The 22,613-nt window shown below is 44.5% G+C and overlaps 1 protein-coding gene across 4 annotated transcripts in view; it reads left to right on the top strand.

The window, feature by feature from the left end:
• The window catches only part of PCSK5 (proprotein convertase subtilisin/kexin type 5), a 472,761-nt gene that overhangs the window by 119,192 nt on the left and 330,956 nt on the right, over positions 1-22,613 (top strand). For all 4 annotated transcript variants that reach the window (XM_086685036.1, XM_086685033.1, XM_086685035.1 and 1 more), the window contains one exon: positions 20,825-20,968. In XM_086685036.1, coding sequence (XP_086541162.1) covers positions 20,825-20,968 — 144 coding nt within the window. The remainder of the gene's footprint in view (positions 1-20,824; positions 20,969-22,613) is intronic.

Raw genomic sequence — 22,613 nt, forward strand, 5'->3', positions numbered from 1 at the left:
TACGCTTGGGTATCCTCACTGCTGTTCCTCCCCAATTATCCAGCCAACCCTTCTCTCCCAGATGAGTTTTTCCACTCTAATGCTCCAATTTTCTCCTACCTTTCTGTTTGGCCTTCTTCCCCCCAGGCTAATAACCTCATATGGTCATTAGCTTTTGCTGCATAAAAACCAGGCTCAAAACTTTGTGGTTTTAAAAAAAAAAAATAGCTATGTATTAGATTTGTGATTCTACACGTCCTCAGTTGGGCTGAGCTCAGCTGAGCCATTCTCGGGTTTCATATAGCATCACTAATGCATCTGTGAGCCATTCTGGGCCAGCCTGGGGCTCGCTGGTCTAGTGTGCTTTTAACTGGGACAGCTTTTATCTGTTCTGTGTGGTCACTCATCTTTTAGCAGCCTACCATGGCTCGCTCACATGGCCACCAGGAAGGATTGCAAGCGAAAGGGTGTGGAAGCTGTGGGACTGAAGCAGTGTCACTTTTATTACATTCTTCAGGCCAAAGTGAGTCACCAGGCCGGCCTGGAATCAAAGGGGGAAGAAATAACCTCATAGCTTGAGGGGAGGCATTCTAAGTGCCATAGGTTTAGGGAGCAATGGAGAGTGCTTCAGATGCATCGGGTAATGACTCCAAATTTTGCTAAGACCATCACATTTACACACTATATGCTGCCCTGGGGCATTTTTTAACTTTGAGGCAACAAATGGCACCGAATATTGTCTGTTCACTACCAGATACTGGGGGGACTCGAGGGGTGAAGATGTTAGTGCTTTACAGACATGAAAGAGATTTTGAGATGGGAAATAGCATGACGCGAGCATTGTAGGCAGAATGAATTCAGCTGGGGATTTGAGCAGAAAGAAACTTGAGGTCTCCATACACAGTTGCGACAGGCTAATCCTTTACGGATATCACTCTACTTTCCATACTTTTAAAACTGAAGTCCATATTTTTGTTCTCTCACCAAACTTCTCCCTATGCTTCCTTTCTCAGCATGCAGTCGAACCATTTATGTAGTCCAAGCCAAATATCTGATGGTTCTTGAGTCTTCTCTCCCTCCCCATACTCACTCATCGTTACTAACGGCAAATATTTACGATGCCCGCTGTGTATCACATACTGTAATGTATTCTCACTAATCTAGGCCACTGTCATCTCTCAGTCACTAGAGCTGCCCCCCCCAATTAGTTGGTCTCCGTGCTCTCCTTCATATTGTTTGTTTGTTTTTTAAGTAGGCTTCATGCCCAGTGTGGAACCCAATGCAGGTCTTGAACTTGAATCGTGAGATTAAGACCTGAGCTGAGATCAAGAGTCGGACACTTCGCTGACTGAGCCACCCAGACACCCCTCCTTTATGTTCTGTAGATTCCACGGTGACTCTTTAAAACTAAATGTCCTTTCAATTGGCATATAATTATTGAACTTCTATGTGTTAGACTCTGTGGGTACAGGAATCAATAAGGCAAAGTGGCTGCCTTCCTGGAGCTTATAATCCAGTGTGGGAGACATGTGATGAAGAGACAAGTTGATATATAATATGGTAGTTATGAGTGCTATGAAGAAGACGAAATGAGAGCCAAGGGTAGAGAATGACCCAGAATACTACTTCAGATAGATTGATTCGGGAGAATCTCTCTTGGGAGTTGAGAGTCGGACATCAGATAGGGAACCGTGTGGGTATGTGAGTAAGCGTAGCAGCATATCAAGTATCACTGCCTTGGGATAGGAGTGGTGTTGGGATGGAAAACAGTGGTGTAGTGGGAGAGATGGGGCAAGAGGTCAGGAAGATGGTTTCGCATTAGGCCATGGAATGAACTTGGTAATTACTGAAAATGTGAAGGAAAGTCATTGGAACTTGAGAATGATTGGGAACGTTTATTGAGATTAGTCTGCTATAGTTGACAATGATCACTTTACTGCTACCTAGAGAATAGACTGTAGAGGCTTAGGAGATGACAGTTGGAATCTGTGTGTAGCCCTGAAGATGGTGGGATTAGGTCGGGTTCAAGGGTGCTTTCGAAGGATCTGCTATAAGAGTCAGAAGGGAAAAATCAAGCGTTTTCCTTTGGAAGTGCTTTGGAATTAAATTTCAGGGGCGCCTGGGTGGCGCAGTCGGTTAAGCGTCTGACTTCAGCCAGGTCACGATCTCGCGGTCCGGGAGTTCGAGCCCCGCGTCAGGCTCTGGGCTGATGGCTCAGAGCCTGGAGCCTGTTTCCAATTCTGTGTCTCCCTCTCTCTCTGCCCCTCCCCCGTTCATGCTCTGTCTCTCTCTGTCCCAAAAAAAAAAAACGTTGAAAAAAAAAAATTCTGGTTTAAAAAAAAAAAAAAAAATTTCAGATGCATTTTAGGCATCCAAACCACGTTAATGCCTATCTTAAAACCCTTCAATGATTTTACATGGAATTATGATAAAACTCAGATAAACAAACAAACAAGCATGGCTTATTTTTTTTTAATATATGAAATTTATTGTCAAATTGGTTTCCATACAACACCCAGTGCTCATCCCAAAAAATGCCCTCTTCGATACCCATCACCCACCCTCCCCTCCCTCCCACCCCCCATCAGCCCTCAGTTTGTTCTCAGTTTTTAAGAGTCTCTTATGCTTTGGCTCTCTCCCACTCTAACCTCTCTCTTTTTTTTTTTCTTCCCTCCCCCATGGGTTCCTGTTAAGTTTCTCAGGATCCACATAAGAGTGAAACCATATGGTATCTGTCTTTCTCTGTATGACTTATTTCACTTAGCATAACACTCTCCAGTTCCATCCATGTTGCCACAAAAGGCCAGATTTCATTCTTTCTCATTGCCACGTAGTACTCCATTGTGTATATAAACCACAATTTCTTTATCCATTCATCCGTTGATGGACATTTAGGTTCTTTCCACAATTTGGCTATTGTTGAGAGTGCTGCTATAAACATTGGGGTACAAGTGCCCCTATGCGTCAGTACTCCTGTATCCCTTGGGTAAATTCCTAGCAGTGCTATTGCTGGGTCATAGGGTAGGTCTATTTTTAATTTTCTGAGGAACCTCCACACTGTTTTCCAGAGCGGCTGCACCAGTTTGCATTCCCACCAACAGTGTAAGAGGGTTCCCGTTTCTCCACATCCTCTCCAGCATCTATAGTCTCCCGATTTGTTCATTTTGGCCACTCTGACTGGCGTGAGGTGATATCTGAGTGTGGTTTTGATTTGTATTTCCCTGATGAAGAGCGACGTTGAGCATCTTTTCATGTGGCTGTTGACCATCTGGATGTCTTCTTTAGAGAAGTGTTTATTCATGTTTTCTGCCCATTTCTTCACTGGATTATTTGTTTTTCGGGTGTGGAGTTTGGTGAGCTCTTTATAGATTTTGGATACTAGCCCTTTGTCCGACATGTCATTTGCAAATATCTTTTCCCATTCCGTTGGTTGCCTTTTAGTTTTGTTGGTTGTTTCCTTTGCTGTGCAGAAGCTTTTTATCTTCATAAGGTCCCAGTAGCTCATTTTTGCTTTTAATTCCCTTGCCTTTGGGGATGTGTCAAGTAAGAGATTGCTACGGCTGAGGTCAGAGAGGTCTTTTCCTGCTTTCTCCTCTAGGGTTTTGATGGTTTCCTGTTTCACATTCAGGTCCTTTATCCATTTTGAGTTTATTTTTGTGAATGGTGTGAGAAAGTGATCTAGTTTCAACCTTCTGCATGTTGCTGTCCAGTTCTCCCAGCACCATTTGTTAAAGAGACTTTTTTCCATTGGATGTTCTTTCCTGCTTTGTCAAAGATGAGTTGGCCATACTTTTGTGGGTCTAGTTCTGGGGTTGCTATTCTATTCCATTGGTCTATGTGTCTGTTTTTATGCCAATACCATGCTGTCTTGATGATGACAACTTTGTAGTAGAGGCTAAAATCTGGGATTGTGATGCCTCCCGCTTTGGTCGTCTTCTTCAAAATTACTTTGGCTATTCGGGGCCCTTTGTGGTTCCATGTGAATTTTAGGATTGCTTGTTCTAGCTTCGAGAAGAATGCTGGTGCAATTTTGATTGGGATTGCATTGAATGTGTAGATAGCTTTGGGTAGTATTCACATGTTGACAATATTTATTCTTCCAACCCATGAGCACGGAATGTTTTTCCATTTCTTTATATCTTCTTCAATTTCCTTCATAAGCTTTCTATAGTTTTCAGCATACAGATCTTTTACATCTTTGGTTAGATTTATTCTTAGATATTTTATGCTTCTTGGTGCAATTGTGAATGGGATCAGTTTCTTTATTTGTCTTTCTGTTCTTCATTATTAGTGTATAAGAATGCAACTGATTTCTGTACATTGATTTTGTATCCTGCGACTTTGCTGAATTCATGCATCAGTTCTAGCAGACTTTTGGTGGAATCTATCGGATTTTCCATGTATAATATCATGTCATCCGAAAAAAGTGAAAAGAACAGTCACAGCCTGGCCCCAGCTAACCTCTGCAGTCTTGTCTCTTTCCATTTTTTTCTTCACCCACTGCTTACTATCTGTATCCTCCAGCGGTTCTGAATTTCTTTCCGTTCCTTTGCCACTCCAAGTCTCTCTTTGAATTTTTTTTTTTACATTCATTTATTTTTGAGAGGCAGTGAGAGACAGAGCGCAAGTGCAGAAGGGGCAGAGAGAGAATGAGACACAGAATCCGAAGCAGGTTCCAGAGCCTGAGCTGTCAGCACAGAGCCCGATGTGGGGCTCGAACTCACAAACCGTGAGATCATGGCCTGAGCCAAAGTCGGATGCCCAACCGACTGAGCCATTCAGGTGCCACCCAGTGTCTCTTTGATTATTCTATACCCTGACCCCAAATAAACAACGTCCTCTCCACCCCTTGCCTGCCCTCTGGCTACTCAGCTCGTGTTTGGGGGCTCAGATTAAATGTCATTTTCTCCAGGAAGTACACTCCCCCTTTCCAGTCTTCCTCCTGACTGGGTTCCATGTTCCCATTCTACCCCGGCAACCCCCATTATAATGCTTAGCAGGTGTTTTTGTGAAATTTCTTGCCTGTCTGACGGACGAGACTTGAAGGGACTTGAGCACAGGGACAGTGTCTGAGTCAGTAGGGTGACCAGAATATAGCACGAGCCTGATCAAAATACTTTTTTAAATGACAGGGGCATAGATTGGAAGTATAAGATGGGTTAGAAAGGTAAAGAGTGGCGGAGCGGAGCCAACAGCCCGAACTGCAAGGCTCTGTGGAAATCGGAAGCCACGTGGAATGACGACAGGAAAGGAAGAGAAGGAGGCAGAGGCTGCACACCCAGGTTTCCCAAACCTGACTGATTTTAGACGTGATGTATTTGAGAATGATGGGAAGCCTGGCAGTGCATTGGGCTATACATGTAAAGTGAAGCTTGGTCTCAGTGTCTCAGAAACACCCAGTAAGTTTTAGAGATTGTGGTTACCCTTTAGCAACACCACAAGGTGATACAGCTGAAATCTGTTCTCTAAACACTATGACAGGGCACATGGCAGTTCCATAAAGAAGAGATTTGTTTGTTGGCTTACTGGTTTTTGCTTTGTTACATATTTTTAGGATTGAAAGTTTTTTTTTTAAATGTTTGTTCATTTTTGAGAGAGAGAGAAAGACAGAGAGACAGACAGGGACAGAGGATCCGAAGCAGACCTTGTACTGACACTGGTGAGCCCAATGCGGGGCTCAAACTGAAGAACCATGAGATCATGACCTGAGCTGAAGTCAGACGTTTAACTTGACTGAGTCCCCCAGGAGCCCCAGGACTGAAAGTGTTTCATTCAAGCTGTGTCAGGTTAGGAAAGAATCAAAGAGGATCACAGAGTTAACAAGTGAGAGAAAGGTTGTCCACTCAACTGGACCGCCCAGTTATCCTTTGGCTGTTCTACCTCAATTCCTCTTTTTTCCCCCCCCAAGACCATATATATATTTTTACAGTCGTTTTAGCTTCGAACTAAACTTGAGAGGAAGGTCCAGAGATTCCCCATATACCTCCTGCCCCAATACATGCCTAGCTGCCTACATCATCACCAGCTCCCCCCAGAGTGGTACATTTGTTATAGTTGATGAACTTACATCGATGCATAATCGCCCCAAGTCTGTGGTTTGCATTAGGGTTCTCCCTTGGTGTTATACAGTGTGTGGTTTGGGACCGGTGTATAATGACACGTATCCACCATTAAGAGTATCACGCGGAGTATTTTCACTGCTCCCCAAATCCTCTGTGTTCTACCTATTCGTCTTTCCATCCCCAATCCCTGGCGACCACTGATCTTTCTACTGCCTACATGGTTTTGCCTTTTTCACAGTGTCCTATAGTGGGAATCATCCAGTATGTAGCCTTTTCAGATTGGCTTCTTTCACTTAGTGATGTGCAGGGAAGTTTCATCCATGTCTTCTCATGGCTTGATAGTTCATTTCTTTTTAGTGCTGAGGAACGTTCCATTGTCTGGATGCATCGCAGTTGGTTTATTCCATAACCTGAAAGCCATCTTGGTGGCTTCTAAGTTTTGGCATTTATGAATAAAGCTTCTGTAATAAGCATCCATGTGCATCCGTGTATGTGTGTGTGTGTGTGTGTGTGTGTGTGTGTGTGTGCGCGCGCGCGCGCGTAAGTTTTCAACTCCTTAGGTAAACTCCAAGGAGTGTAACTATTGTATGGAAAGAGGAGGTTTAGTTTGTAATATACTGCCAAACTGTCTTCCAAAGTGGCTACATGTTGCATTCCCACCAGCGATGAAGGAGAGTTCCCGTTTCTGGACATCCTCACCAGCATTTGCTGGCGTTGGTGTTCTGGATTTCGGCTATTCTAATAGGTGGGTAGTTGTATCTCATTTTTATTTGCATTTTTCTGCTGACAGATGACGTGGAACATCTTTTCATATGCTTGTTTGCCCTCTGTATCTCTTCTTTGGCAAGGTGTCCGTTAAGGTCTCTGGCCATGTTTTAATAAGGTGGTTTGTTTGTTTTTAATTGTTGAGTTTAAGAGTTCTTTGTGTATTTTGGATGTGTTCTTTATTAGATGTGTCTTTTGCAGATGTTTTCTTCCAGTCTGTGGCTTGTCTGCTCATCGTCTTGATGTTGCCTTTCACGGAGTGGAAGTTTTTAATTTTGATGAAGTTCAGCTTTTCAGTCATTTCTTTCATCGATTGTGTCTTTGGTGTTGTAAAAACTGAGAATAAACTGAGGGTTGATGGGGGGTGGGAGGGAGGGGAAAGAGGGTGATGGGCGTTGAGGAGGGCACCTGTGGGGGTGAGCGCCGGGTGTTGTATGGAAACCAATTTGACAATAAATTTCATATTAAAAAATAAAACAAAATAAGAAGGCGTCATGGTACCCAAGGTTGTCTAGCTTTTCTCCTGTGTTATCTTCCAGGAATTTTAGTTATGTATTTTACACTTAGGTCTCTGATCCACTTTGAGCTAATTTTTGTGAAGGACGTAAGGTCTGTGTCTACATGTACTTTTTTCTTTTTTTCTTAATGTTTATTTATTTATTTATTTATTTATTGAGAGCGAGAGAGAGAGAGAGAGAGAGAGAGCAGGGGAGAGGCAGAGAGAGAGAGGGAGACATAGAATCTGAAACAGGCTCCAGGCTCTGAGCTGGCAGCACAGAGCCCAACGTGGCTTGAACCCACGAACTGTGAGCCGAAGTCAGACATTTAATTGACCGAGCCACCCAGGCGCCCCTAGGTATACTTTTTTCACGTGGACGCCCCGTTGTTCCAGCACTGTTTATTGAAAAGACTGTGTTTGGCCCCTTGTATTGCCTGTACTGCTTTGTCAAAATCAGTTGGCTATACTGACTCAATTTCTTGACCCTCCGTTATGAGTAGAATTCTGAGAACTGGATTTCTTCTCGTTTTCCTCTGTATAAGCATTTTTACATCCCACAGCCTTTCTTCTCCTAACATCTGCTCTTTTCTGATGTGTCTTTGGTATCATGTGGGACATCCTTGAGGTTTTGTAACTGGGAAGTGATCCTCCGTCAGAATTATAGTAGATGTGAACCATGGTTCTCGAAGGGTTGGGATATTGGTATAAATGTGTGGAGTAAAAAAATGTGTGATGATTCCTAGGAGATTCCTAGGAGGCCATCTGACCAACGTAAAAGAGAATAGTTGGACACTGCTCTCTACTCCTTCACCTCATCCCTGGTCTCTAGACCCACAGCCACAAATGTAAAATATTCAGGTCCTCCCAGCTACCCGTGCAAACGTTCAGTTGCCCTTTCAAGTTTGTATGATCTGTGTTTCCAGACAATGAAGAAAACCATTATCTTACTATTTTGTGGCAGTCTCTCTGTCTCTCTCTCTCTCTCTCTTTTTTAATTTTTTAAATTTATTTTTATTTTTTATTGTTATTTTTGGGGAAGAGAGAGAGAGAGAGAGAGAGTCTGAGAGCAAGCAGGGAAGGGGCAGAGAGAGAGAGGGAGACACAGAATCGGAAGCAGGCTCCAGGCTCTGAGTGCTCAGGACAGAGCCCGACGCTGGGCTCAAACTCACAGACTGTGAGATCATGACCTGAGCTGTAGTCGGCTGCCCAACCGACTGAGCCACCCAGGCGCCCCTCTCTCTTTCTCTTTCTAACTAGTGTTCTTTTCTTAACTAGTAGCAACACTCGTGTCTCCTATATCTGTGCTCTCATCAACAACATGATCGCAATAACAGAGGCCATTTGTTATGTACTTTATCTTCTTTAATCTTTATGGCAGTTCTCTGCGTTCAAACTCCATGTCGGGTTTAAGAATGTAGGAGAACTTGACAAAATCATGTAGCTGGAAGGTAGCAGAGGTGGGATTTAACTTTTCCTCTTCTGAATCCCCCAGCTGTAATAGTTGCTATGCCAAGTTTGGTGTTAATGAAACATATTGGGCTTCCTTGGAATTTCTGGAAAATCCACAAATTGAATAATCATCCTTGAATAATTGGACATTGGATCTGTTTTGGCCAGGGGCATCCTTTCCATCCCCCCCCCCCCCATGTGTTTGATAACAAAGGATTTGAAATCCATCAAATTGACTCCTAATAGTAACCGTCTTAGGACTTCCCTAGCCGAATTGAGATTTTAAAAAAATCTGTGAAGTCCTCTTTGGTTTTGGAGTCACAGAACCTCTATTTCATGTATCCCAAGAAGAGCCCATCAGCTTATGGCCACCAAAGTCCAAAGTCCAACTTCTTCAGGTAGCCTTGAGAAAGAAAGGGTCAAGAAAGATCCTCTCCACATAAATGCAAGAAGTAGTAAAATGATTATCTGAAAACTGTGAAGGGGACAAGGATGCCCGGGTACTTACCAGTAGTTCCCAAGCACTGGGAAGCAGACGTCAGACCCACTGGAAGGGACAACGTCATCGGAAATGGAGCAAGGCTAACAGTGGAGTGAGTCGTTCCTGTGGTTTGTCGGATCTGCCTTCTAAGAGCTCATGAGAGCTTATTGTTAGAGATTCAGGGATTTTGTGAGCATGCTTTAAAACTGCACGTGAGGGGCGCCTGGGTGGCGCAGTCGGTTGAGCGTCCGACTTCAGCCAGGTCACGATCTCGCGGTCCGTGAGTTCGAGCCCCGCGTCGGGCTCTGGGCTGATGGCTCAGAGCCTGGAGCCTGTTTCCGATTCTGTGTCTCCCTCTCTCTCTGCCCCTCCCCCGTTCATGCTCTGTCTCTCTCTGTCCCCCAAAAAATAAATAAACGTTGAAAAAAAAATTAAAAAAAAATTTTTTTTAAAAAACTGCACATGATGTGAGGATTTACACCATGGAAATTGGCAAACGCTACAAATAAGGGATTTTTTTTTAAGTTTACTTCTTTTAGTAATCTCTATACCCAATGTGGGGCTTGAACTCACAGCTCTGATTGAGGTCTTACGTTCTTCAGACCGAGCCAGGCATGTAGCCCAAGCTTCCTTTTTTTTTTTTTCTTTTTTTATTAAAGAATTGATTTACCAGCAATCATTGGCTATTTAGTAAAGAAGTGAACCCTGTGTCATTGAAACTATTAAAATTAAAATTGAAACTATTAGGTGACTTCCTAAAAGATGTGTTGGAATAAGTAGAATTAGGAAAAATTTGGTCCCTAAAGTCTTACTCATCTGTATTCTACCTTATCACTGGAATGCACTGATCACAGTGCTAAGGCAAGTGAGATTTGTGATTTGAATTTCTTTACTGGTGCTCCATTGTCCAACATCTACTCCTTATCTACTCATGGATTTGTGTGTGTTGTGACTTCCTCTAAGCCCCTTCTGTTTTAACGGAAGAGTTTCCATAGCCCTATGGTCTGGTGTCAGACAGCTTCCTTTTGAATCCTCATGTCAATATTGACCAGCAGTGTGAACTCAGAGGGGTTGCCTAGACTGATTAAGCCCCATTTTTTTTTAATCTGTTAAAAGCAGATGATAAAAGGACCGCCTTCAAACAGTTGTTCTGAGCCTTAGACCACAAAAAGTGGTTAGTCCAATGCTTGGCCATGGTAAGGATCTTGTAGGTGTCAGTTATATTTCCCCTTGAGGGAGTATCGATTCTAGTGTTTGTTTTTTGTTTGCAATTTCTTGCATCTTTTGGACTCCACATTCTACAAAGAATTTCAAGTATGTGCACACTTTACTCAGTTGACTAGATGGGTTTCTGAATTTGTGAAGCAGAATTTTTATGTATTTCTTTATTAACACTATGTTGTCAGAGATGCAGTCTTATCAGCCACTGTGCTGGTAACAGTGAACAGTAGATGACTTCAGTGTTAATGGCTCTTGGGAGCATATAATTTGGCAGGCCAGTGAAGACCCTCAGAACTTGGAGAAGTTTAAAAAGAATGACGCTGAGGGACAAGAGGAAGATGGCGGCGTAGGAGGACGCTGGGCTCACCGCGCGTCCTGCTGATCACTTAGATTCCACCTACACCTGCCTAAATAACCCAGAAAACCACCAGAGGATTAGCAGAACGGAGTCGCCAGAGCCAAGCGCAGACGAGAGGCCCACGGAAGAGGGTAGGAAGGGCGGCGAGGCGGTGCGCGCTCCACGGACTGGCAGGAGGGAGCCGGGGCGGAGGGGCGGCTCGCCGGCCAAGCAGAGCCCCCGAGTCTGGCTTGCAAAAAGCGGAGGGGCCTGACGGACTGTGTTCCGACAGCAAGCGCGACTTAGCGTCTGGGAGGTCGTAAGTTAACAGCTCTGCTCAGAAAGCGGGAAGGCTGGAGGACAAAGGGAAGGAGAGCTGCTGAGCCCCCGGACGACAGAGCTCAGTTTGGTGGGGAACAAAGGCGCTCGCCAGCGCCATCTTCCCCGCCCATCCCCCAGCCAAAATCCCAAAGAGAACCAGTTCCTGCCAGGGAACTTGCTCGCTCCGCACAAACACCCAACTCTGCGCTTCTGCGGAGCCAAACCTCCGGCAGCGGATCTGACTCCCTCCTGCTGCCACAGGGCCCCTCCTGAAGTGGATCACCTAAGGAGAAGCAAGCTAAGCCTGCCCCTCCTGCCCCTGTGCACCTTGCCTACCCACCCCAGCTAAGACGCCAGATCCCCAGGGTCACAAGCCTGGCAGTGTGCAGGTAGCCCAGACAGACCACCCCACCCCACAGTGAATCCCGCCCCTAGGAGAGGGGAAGAGAAGGCACGCACCAGTCTGACTGTGGCCCCAGCGGTGGGCTGGGAGCAGACATCAGGTCTGACTGCGGCTCCGCCCACCAACTCCAGTTATACACCACAGCACAGGGGAAGTGCCCTGCAGGTCCTCACCACGCCAGGGACTATCCAAAATGACCAAGCGGAAGAATTCCCCTCAGAAGAATCTCCAGGAAATAACAACAGCTAATGAGCTGATCAAAAAGGATTTAAATAATATAACAGAAAGTGAATTTAGAATAATAGTCATAAAATTAATCGCTGGGCTTGAAAACAGTATAGCTGACAGCAGAGAATCTCTTGCTACAGAGATCAAGGGACTAAGGAACAGTCACGAGGAGCTGAAAAACGCTTTAAACGAAATGCATAACAAAATGGAAACCACCACGGCTCGGATTGAAGAGGCAGAGGAGAGAATAGGTGAACTAGAAGATAAAGTTATGGAAAAAGAGGAAGCTGAGAAAAAGAGGGATAAAAAAATCCAGGAATATGAGGGGAAAATTAGAGAACTAAGTGATACACTAAAAAGAAATAATATACGCATCATTGGTATCCCAGAGGAGGAAGAGAGAGGGAAAGGTGCTGAAGGGGTACTTGAAGAAATAATAGCTGAGAACTTCCCTGAACTAGGGAAGGAAAAAGGCATTGAAATCCAAGAGGCACAGAGAACTCCCTTCAGACGTAACTTGAATCGATCTTCTGCACGACATATCATAGTGAAACTGGCAAAATACAAGGATAAAGAGAAAATTCTGAAAGCAGCAAGGGGTAAACGTGCCCTCACATATAAAGGGAGACCTATAAGACTCGTGACTGATCTCTCTTTTGAAACTTGGCAGGCCAGAAAGAATTGGCACGAGATTTTCAGTGTGCTAGACAGAAAAAATATGCAGCCGAGAATCCTTTATCCAGCAAGTCTGTCATTTAGAATCGAAGGAGAGATAAAGGTCTTCCCAAACAAACAAAAACTGAAGGAATTTGTCACCACTAAACCAGCCCTCCAAGAGATCCTAAGGGGGACCCTGTGAGACAAAGTACCAGAGACATCACTACAAGCATAAAACATACAGACATCACAATGACTCTAAACCCATATCTTTCTATAATAACACTGAATGTAAATGGATTAAATGCGCCAACCAAAAGACATAGGGTATCAGAATGGATAAAAAAACAAGACCCATCTATTTGCTGTCTACAAGAGACTCATTTTAGACCTGAGGACACCTTTAGATTGAGAGTGAGGGGATGGAGAACTATTTATCATGCTACTGGAAGCCAAAAGAAAGCTGGAGTAGCCATCCTTATATCAGACAAACTAGACTTTAAATTAAAGGCTGTAACAAGAGATGAAGAAGGACATTATATAATAGTGACAGGGTCTATCCATCAGGAAGAGCTAACAATTATAAATGTCTATGCGCCGAATACCGGAGCGCCCAAATATATAAAACAATTACTCATAAACACAAGCAACCTTATTGATAAGAATGTGGTAATTGCAGGGGACTTTAACACCCCACTTACAGAAATGGATAGATCATCTAGACACACGATCAATAAAGAAACAAGGGCCCTGAATGAGACATTGGATCAGATGGACTTGACAGATATATTTAGAACTCTGCATCCCAAAGCAACAGAATATACTTTCTTCTCGAGTGCACATGGAACATTCTCCAAGATAGATCATATACTGGGTCACAAAACAGCCCTTCATAAGTTTACAAGAATTGAAATCATACCATGCATACTTTCAGACCACAACGCTATGAAGCTTGAAATCAACCACAGAAAAAAGTCTGGAAAACCTCCAAAAGCATGGAGGTTAAAGAACACCCTACTCACGAATGAGTGGGTCAACCAGGCAATTAGAGAAGAAATTAAAAAATATATGGAAACAAACGAAAATGAAAATACAACAATCCAAACGCTTTGGGACGCAGCAAAGGCAGTCCTGAGAGGAAAATACATTGCAATCCAGGCCTATCTCCAGAAACAAGAAAAATCCCAAATACAAAATCTAACAGCACACCTAAAGGAAATAGAAGTAGAACAGCAAAGGCAGCCTAAACCCAGCAGAAGAAGAGAAATAATAAAGATCAGAGCAGAAATAAACAATATAGAATCTAAAAAAACTGTAGAGCAGATCAATGAAACCAAGAGTTGGTTTTTTGAAAAAATAAACAAAATTGACAAACCTCTAGCCAGGCTTCTCAAAAAGAAAAGGGAGATGACCCAAATAGATAAAATCATGAATGAAAATGGAATGATTACAACCAATCCCTCAGAGATACAAACAATTATCAGGGAATACTATGAAAAATTATATGCCAACAAATTGGACAACCTGGAAGAAATGGACAAATTCCTGAACACCCACACTCTTCCAAAACTCAATCAGGAGGAAATAGAAAGCTTGAACAGACCCATCACCAGCGAAGAAATTGAATCGGTTATCAAAAATCTCCCAACAAATAAGAGTCCAGGACCAGATGGCTTCCCAGGGGAGTTCTACCAGACGTTTAAAGCAGAGATAATACCTATCCTTCTCAAGCTATTCCAAGAAATAGAAAGGGAAGGAAAACTTCCAGACTCATTCTATGAAGCCAGTATTACTTTGATTCCTAAACCAGACAGAGACCCAGTAAAAAAAGAGAACTACAGGCCAATATCCCTGATGAATATGGATGCAAAAATTCTCAATAAGATACTAGCAAATCGAATTCAACGGCATATAAAAAGAATTATTCACCATGATCAAGTGGGATTCATTCCTGGGATGCAGGGCTGGTTCAACATTCGCAAATCAATCAACGTGATACATCACATTAACAAAAAAAAAGAGAAGAACCATATGATCCTGTCAATCGATGCAGAAAAGGCCTTTGACAAAATCCAGCACCCTTTCTTAATAAAAACTCTGGAGAAAGTCGGGATAGAAGGAACATACTTAAAGATCATAAAAGCCATTTATGAAAAGCCCACAGCTAACATCATCCTCAACGGGGAAAAACTGAGAGCTTTTTCCCTGAGATCAGGAACACGACAGGGATGCCCACTCTCACCGCTGTTGTTTAACATAGTGCTGGAAGTTCTAGCATCAGCAATCAGACAACAAAAGGAAATCAAAGGCGTCAAAATTGGCAAAGATGAAGTCAAGCTTTCGCTCTTTGCAGATGACATGATATTATACATGGAAAATCCGATAGACTCCACCAAAAGTCTGCTAGAACTGATCCATGAATTCAGCAAAGTTGCAGGATACAAAATCAATGTACAGAAATCAGTTGCATTTTTATACACTAACAATGAAGCAACAGAAAGACAAATAAAGAAACTGATCCCATTCACAATTGCACCAAGAAGCATAAAATACCTAGGAATCAATCTAACCAAAGATGTAAAGGATCTGTATGCTGAAAACTATAGAAAGCTTATGAAGGTAATTGAAGAAGATTTAAAGAAATGGAAAGACATTCCCTGCTCATGGATTGGAAGAATAAATATTGTCAAAATGTCAATACTACCCAAAGCTATCTACACATTCAATGCAATCCCAATCAAAATTGCACCAGCATTCTTCTCGAAACTAGAACAAGCAATCCTAAAATTCATATGGAACCACAAAAGGCCCCGAATAGCCAAAGTAATTTTGAAGAAGAAGACCAAAGCAGGAGGCATCACAATCCCAGACTTTAGCCTCTACTACAAAGCTGTCATCATCAAGACAGCATGGTATTGGCACCAAAACAGACACATAGACCAATGGAATAGAATAGAAACCCCAGAACTAGACCCACAAACGTACGGCCAACTCATCTTTGACAAAGCAGGAAAGAACATCCAATGGAAAAAAGACAGTCTCTTTAACAAATGGTGCTGGGAGAACTGGACAGCAACATGCAGAAGGTTGAAACTAGACCACTTTCTCACACCATTCACAAAAATAAACTCAAAATGGATAAAGGACCTGAATGTGAGACAGGAAACCATCAAAACCTTAGAGGAGAAAGCAGGAAAAGACCTCTGTGACCTCAGCCGTAGCAATCTCTTACTCGACACATCCCCAAAGGCAAGGGAATTAAAAGCAAAAGTGAATTCCTGGGACCTTATGAAGATAAAAAGCTTCTGCACAGCAAAGGAAACAACCAACAAAACTAAAAGGCAACCAACGGAATGGGAAAAGATATTTGCAAATGACATATCGGACAAAGGGCTAGTATCCAAAATCTATAAAGAGCTCACCAAACTCCGCACCTGAAAAGCAAATAACCCTGTGAAGAAATGGGCAGAAAACATGAATAGACACTTCTCTAAAGAAGACATCCAGATGGCCAACAGGCACATGAAAAGATGTTCAGCGTCGCTCCTTATCAGGGAAATACAAATCAAAACCACACTCAGGTATCACCTCACGCCAGTCAGAGTGGCCAAAATGAACAAATCAGGAGACTATAGATGCTGGAGAGGATGTGGAGAAACGGGAACCCTCTTGCACTGTTGGTGGGAATGCAAATTGGTGCAGCCACTCTGGAAAGCAGTGTGGAGGTTCCTCAGAAAATTAAAAATAGACCTACCCTATGACCCAGCAATAGCACTGCTAGGAATTTATCCAAGGGACACAGGAGTACTGATGCATAGGGGCACTTGTACCCCAATGTTCATAGCAGCACTCTCAACAATAGCCAAATTATGGAAAGAGCCTAAATGTCCATCAACTGATGAATGGATAAAGAAATTGTGGTTTATATACACAATGGAGTACTACGTGGCAATGAGAAAAAATGAAATATGGCCTTTTGTAGCAACGTGGATGGAACTGGAGAGTGTGATGCTAAGTGAAATAAGCCATACAGAGAAAGACAGATACCATATGGTGTCACTCTTATGTGGATCCTGAGAAACTTAAGAGAAACCCATGGGGGAGGGGAACAAAAAAAAAAAAAAAAAGAGGTTAGAGTGGGAGAGAGCCAAAGCATAAGAGACTGTTGAGAACTGAGAACAAACTAAGGGTTGATGGGGGGTGGGAGGGAGGAGAGGGTGGGTGATGGGTACTGAGGAGGGCACCTTTTGGGATGAGCACTGGGTGTTGTATGGAAACCAATTTGACAATAAATTTCATATATAAATAAAAAAAATAAAAAAAAAAAAAAAAAAAAAAAAAAAAAAATAAAAAAATAAAAAGAATGACGCTGAGAGTAGCCCTCTGCCCCTCCCCCCCCCCCCAAACAATGGTGAGAACATAGCAAAGGTGTTTATTTTCAGGATAAACTGTTCTTTCGATGAGCAAACACTGTGATGTGTTTATGAGGACACAAGAAAAGCAGACACACGCAGAGTGGTTTATAAGCAGAATGGCTCATAACCCTGGTGTGGAAAAGGCCATTTCTAGAAACTCACAGAGCAAACTCTTTAAAATTTCATTCCTGAAAAGAATAAAAGCTTTTATGGATGAGGAAGTGGGAGACACAGGTGGCAATCATTGTTTCTGCAGGTATGTTCCCTTTTGTGTTGTGTCTAAATGTTGAGTCACCTGTGCATAGACCATCATGGAAAGGCAGTACATTATTCAGAACTGAAGGTGCATACGTTTACTATAAATAATCCATGTTGCACACACTGCGTACGTAATGTGGTTTTCATCAACTTCGGATAGCTAGAAGGGTCTGACTGGCCTCTTTTGTGAATACTGGTCTATGGACTGCATGTGTGGTAACACAATTTCAAAAACCAGTCTTTAGGTTCAGCTCTGGCAGAGATCTCAATGTGATTGACTATGAGGAAATCATGGCTATTCTAAGTCCCTTTTGCCTTTGGGCGATGCCGTAACACAGATTCACATCAAGGAGAGACCGATTCAAAGACCGTCTCAACAAGGCGGTTAAGGAAGTGATTAATTCTCATCTTTGGTCATTGTTGACTCGCATCAACATTTTCCAGTCTTTGCTCTTTGGATACCTTGGTTGTATGAAGCAACCATATCAGAAACATGTTTGGAAGTCTGGAACACTTAAAATATGTGTTAAAGGGGCTCCTGGGTGGCTCAGCCTGTTAAGCATCCGACTTCAGCTCAGGTCATGATCTCATCATGGTCCGTGAGTTTGAGCCCCGCGTCGGGCTCTGTGCTGACAGCTCAGAGCCTGGAGCCCGCTTCGGATTCTGTGTCTCCCTCTCTCTCTGCCCCTCTCCCATTCATGCTCTCTCTCTGTCTCTCAAAAATTAATAAATGTTATATATATATATATATATATGTATGTATGTATGTATATATATATGAACATGTGTTAAAAATCTAAGGATCCCATTCAGAATTTAGGGTTCTGATTTAAGGGTCCTCTGACATAATTACTCATTTGCAAGAAACACTCCAGGCTCTGATTTATTTTTTCCTTTGACGTTTTGGCTCCTTGCTGTATTAGATTATCCAAATGAAAGTATCAATTGGATATTTCCTCTCCCTCCCCTTCCATGTTGGCAGATGAAAAGAAGAAAAGGTGGCACAAAAATATTTAATCTGTTAAAGTCAGATTCAACGGAAGCAGAGGTGGAAGAAAGAAACCTAATTGCTTCACTTTTAACACACATGTTTTCCATAGACGGCTGGTTTTCTTCAATTTTCATAATTACAATTTCAGGCAGCATCCCTCCACTCCAGGATGGTTATCCCATTTGTGGGTTACCCATTTCCTGTGCATTTCCTTCCTCCAGCCCACCTCTTGGCCACATTAACATTATTTCATTTCGCAAACGATACCACAGGTGGCCAGAACAGGTTTTGAAAAAGAGAAAATGAAATGGAAACCTGTCAAGGTTGCTTTGTGTTACATTACAGTGTTCGGTGAGGAGAGGCCCACACTCTTGGCCAGAATGAGACTTCTGGACAACGGAGGCATTTCGGAAATCTACACTGTTCCTTTCGTGATCGTCTCCATTCACCGAGGATTAGCTGGCTAGGTATCCCTGACGAGGTCAGAGCAGAGAGTTTCATCGCGGCGGTGCACTTGGAAATAAGGTTGAGGATGTGCCCTCACTTCTGGCGTGTCACCAGCCCGATATTGCCTGAAATCCTAGGTCGGGCTTCGTTTAATGCATAGTCTTGTAGGGGCCCACAATCCGTAAGACAAAGTCCACACACAAGAGGCAACAGTCAACAACGATTCAACAGAATATAGTGAGTAGGAGTCGGATTGTGTAGGGCAGCCTGTGTTTGTGTATGTGTCTGTCTGTCTCCACCCCTGAGTTCAGGGCAGGAGAAGAGACAGACGAGGAGGGCTGAAGGACATGAGAAGTCTTTGTGGGAAGAGGTGGGTGCTGAGGTGTGCCTGGAAAACTGGGGGCAGGCGGGGAGAACGGAATTTGGGTTAGTGCCGTAGTAGAGTGTGTGTGTGTGTGTGTGTGTGTGTGTGTGTGTGTGTGTGTGTGTGTAGGGCCTCGCGTGTCCGAAAGAAGTCCAGACGGCGAGAAAAAGAGACAAGTGTTCATAAAATAGATGAGCCCCCGTTCTCTGTGAAACTGATGTTATCTGTGGTGAGAAATGGGTGTGCCCTTTGTTAGAATGAATCCACTACTCATGGTGCGTTTGTAACAGTCAATAAAAGGCAGTCTCATTTGGAGAATAAATTTGCAAATTCATGTCACGGGCTGTTAGAGGTATCTGTCTCTCGTTAGCGTCGGATTTTGATGGATGAAGTTTGGAGAGAGGTGCGCTTCCATTTACTCAGCGTGCAGTTAGTACAAAAGCCCGGTCATGGATGGTCTGACCTCGCTCCCCCTTCTAACTGGCTGTCTTCCAAGCCATTCTTTCCCTCGGTCCCCAAGCTTCCGCCCTACACCACCTTGTTTCTCGTTCTTCAGTGCGCTAAGCTGTCTGCCATCTTGTATTACCCTTGCATCTATCGTGTCCTCTACCGACACGCTTAGCTGTAGGCTCTGGGCAGAGCAGCCCTTTCTCACCAACCAGGCATCAGGTCTGATTTCACTTCCTGAGACCAAGGGCCCCACCTCCCATCCCGCCTAGAGTGGTGTCCCTCGGCATTCACCATCGTATCACCCTCTTTAATTCCTTTAAAAGCCACGGAGGGCTCTGAATGGTGTTACTTATTTTTTTCTTCATTACCTGTGTCTGTCTCCTCTTTAGAGGGGTCATCAGAACAGGGACCTCATCTACCTCGTTCACCGCCATACCCCGGGGGGGGGGGGAGTAAGTGCTCAATAAAACGTACGCCACATGAGTCCATGGCAGCCGGATCTCCATTATGCCCAGAGCCTCCGGAGCTTGCATTCTCTTCCCCTCCATGAAGATCCAGAATGGTAGGATCCGGGGTGGCATTGAGTCACAGCACATCTTTGTCGCTTTGTTTCCCTACCGAGGAGACAACGCCACTCAGAGGGACATTGGAGAGAGAGACGTTCCGAGGAGGCAACTGTATGGGTTGGGCAAATGCTGGCCTGTCAGGAGGAGGCCCTGGGTCAATGCATGTCTTGATGTGTTTATATGTTGTGGCCATCGTGGAATGAAATGACGATACGTAACGTGCTAAGCATCCGTGTTTCTCCAGCCTGCCCTCTGAAGCCCTCACACGCCTTTCCTGTGCGTGTTACCTGTCCGGACTCTTCTTTCCCTTCTCAAAGCACCGCTGACTGAGTGTGTTTGCCCCCTACGTATTTTGGTACGACCGCCGTGGTGAATTCATCAAAAGCAGCTCAACAAAACTGTTATTTTTCTTCCCGTCCGTGAGTTTCTCATGGTAGCACACCTCTGGCTGACACTGTCCAGAAGCTGCCTGAGTTCTCACTTTTTTTTTTTTTTTTTTTTTTTTGGCTAGCCTGGTTTCCAGGTGCCTGGGGAAGAAATTATAAAATACATGTTCTTTAGTTACCTAGGTTGAGTTTATAAATGAAATGTCACCATGCCTTCCCGTGTGCCATCGATTCATGCTAACAATCAAGGGATACATCCGTTATTCTGCTGTCGGGATATACTTTTCTTTCATTCCATTTTTCCCAAAGGATGTACGGTATTTGGACAGGGCAGAGCCGGCGGGAGAGATTTCTCTTTCGCTTGCCTTCCCCACATCCACCCTTCCTACTTCCTCCTGTTACTGTGCTAGAGGCCCGTGCTCCGGCTCTGCGGGCGGGCACCGGATTTCTGCTAACTCAGTGCACGATCTCGACCCGCAGATGATTCGCGCACCTTCCAGTTATCGGTAATCCGCGCGGTCTGATTCTCCGTCTTCCTTCCATAGCACTGCAGCGACAACACGCATCCCTGCCAATCAGACATGAATATCGAAGGAGCCTGGAAGAGAGGCTACACGGGAAAGAACATCGTGGTGACCATCTTGGACGATGGCATCGAGAGAACCCATCCGGACCTGCTGCAGAACTATGTGAGTGTGGGCTGTGGTCGGAGCACCTCCCCTCCCCCGTGGAAACAAGGGGACTCGTGTCAGGATTAGCAAAAAGGGGGGCTACGGCGGGAAAATGCAGCTAACGGAGACGGTAGGCTCTGAGTAGTGCTTTCGTCTTAGGCGAGCCACGCCCTCCGAACGCGGGAAGCAGGAGACCCCACTTTCCACTTGCAGGTGCCTTTGATGTTCTGATGACAAAATGCAGGTGAGAAGGCAGCAGAAACCCCCACCACCAATACCAGTCACCACTGACAATGACCGCTCTTCTCAGTGATCCGTCCACGCAGCCAGGCAACGCGCTCTGTCTCTTGTACAGAGAAAAGCGGGCTTAGAACTTTTCTCAAGTTATCCAGCCGGTCCCTTTCTTCCTCTCCGTTTTCACAGGACAATAATGATCACGTTCCTGCTACTCCTAGGAAGCAGCAGTCAGTTCCTTAGGAAGGAATAGTGATTCCAGGACTCCTGGAGAGTATAGGATGAGCCCAAGACCACGGACCTAGTGAAAGTGCTGAGGCTCAGTACCTGCCCTGAAAATCCTGGTTTCGATACCCGGTGCCCACCTAACACTGGGGTCAGTTTCTGCCCCTAGGGCCTCTGGGTCTCCTTTACCACCATGATATCCACTGCCTGGAAATGTATCAGTGAACCCTCTGTCCTCTACTCTCCAAGATCATTCCTTCCATTGGCTTCCCCTTTGCAAGTTTTGTCGAAAGTGCCACAATTATCTCGCAACAATGCCATTCTCTGTCTGGCCTCAATTTGTGTTGCCTGACAGCTTAGGGTTCTCTTTGAAATATTTCTTTTGTTACAGAGAGCCCGCAACGATCCCCCACTGATCTGCAGATAACAGCCCTGATTCCCATGCGGGCTCAGCAGAAACTCCAGGTGGATCCCACTCAGACGCATGTCTTCTGACTTTCCCTCGGACCTCTTTTCTGTTGCCACCCAGGAGCACTGATACCCCTGTGTGGCTCGTACCCTTCAACTGCTTTCACCCACCTTCCCCCTCCCTTCCTCCCCCATTCCTCTTGATTCCAAAGGCCGGGTCGCGTTGAGTCTTCCTAAGTTATAGTTTCGTGTCCGTGTTGAAGAAACGTTTTCTCTTAAAATTGGTGACTTTTCTGTCCGCTTGCAAGCTTCCTCTCCTATCCCCGGGAATACAAGCAGCTCTAAATCGTGGCAAAGTCAGCTGCCCCTTGCAGAACCCTTATTGACCCTAAAGGAGGGAAAGTCGTGGGCCAGGGTGGGAAGCCTTGTCCCCCGCTTGCAGAGGGGACCCACCCTGAGCTATGTGAGTGGGAGGACCACATCGCTTCAGACTTTTGCCTTCCATGTTCCGGTTCATGACTTCAGCAGGCCCAGCCCGTCACACTGTGCTCTGAGCTGGCAGAGAATTGCGAGACGGGGCATGCCCGTACATTCCCCGTGCGCGTTAGCACAAAGGACTTCTCCTCCCGGTGTGCCTGCTGTCTCTCTCTCTCTCTCTCTCTCTCTCTCACATGTTCCTCAGTCACTGGTGGGCACAGAGTGGCCCTGAGGAATGTTGTCTTGGGCTCACTCAGAAAGGACCTGACCTTTTCCCCGAGGCCCATTTCAGAGACAGGGTGATGATGCCTTCTTGAAA

The sequence above is a fragment of the Puma concolor genome, chromosome D4, assembly GCF_028749965.1.
Source record: "Puma concolor isolate L17-30 chromosome D4, mPumCon1.1.hap2, whole genome shotgun sequence".
Taxonomy (NCBI): Eukaryota; Metazoa; Chordata; class Mammalia; order Carnivora; family Felidae; genus Puma; species Puma concolor.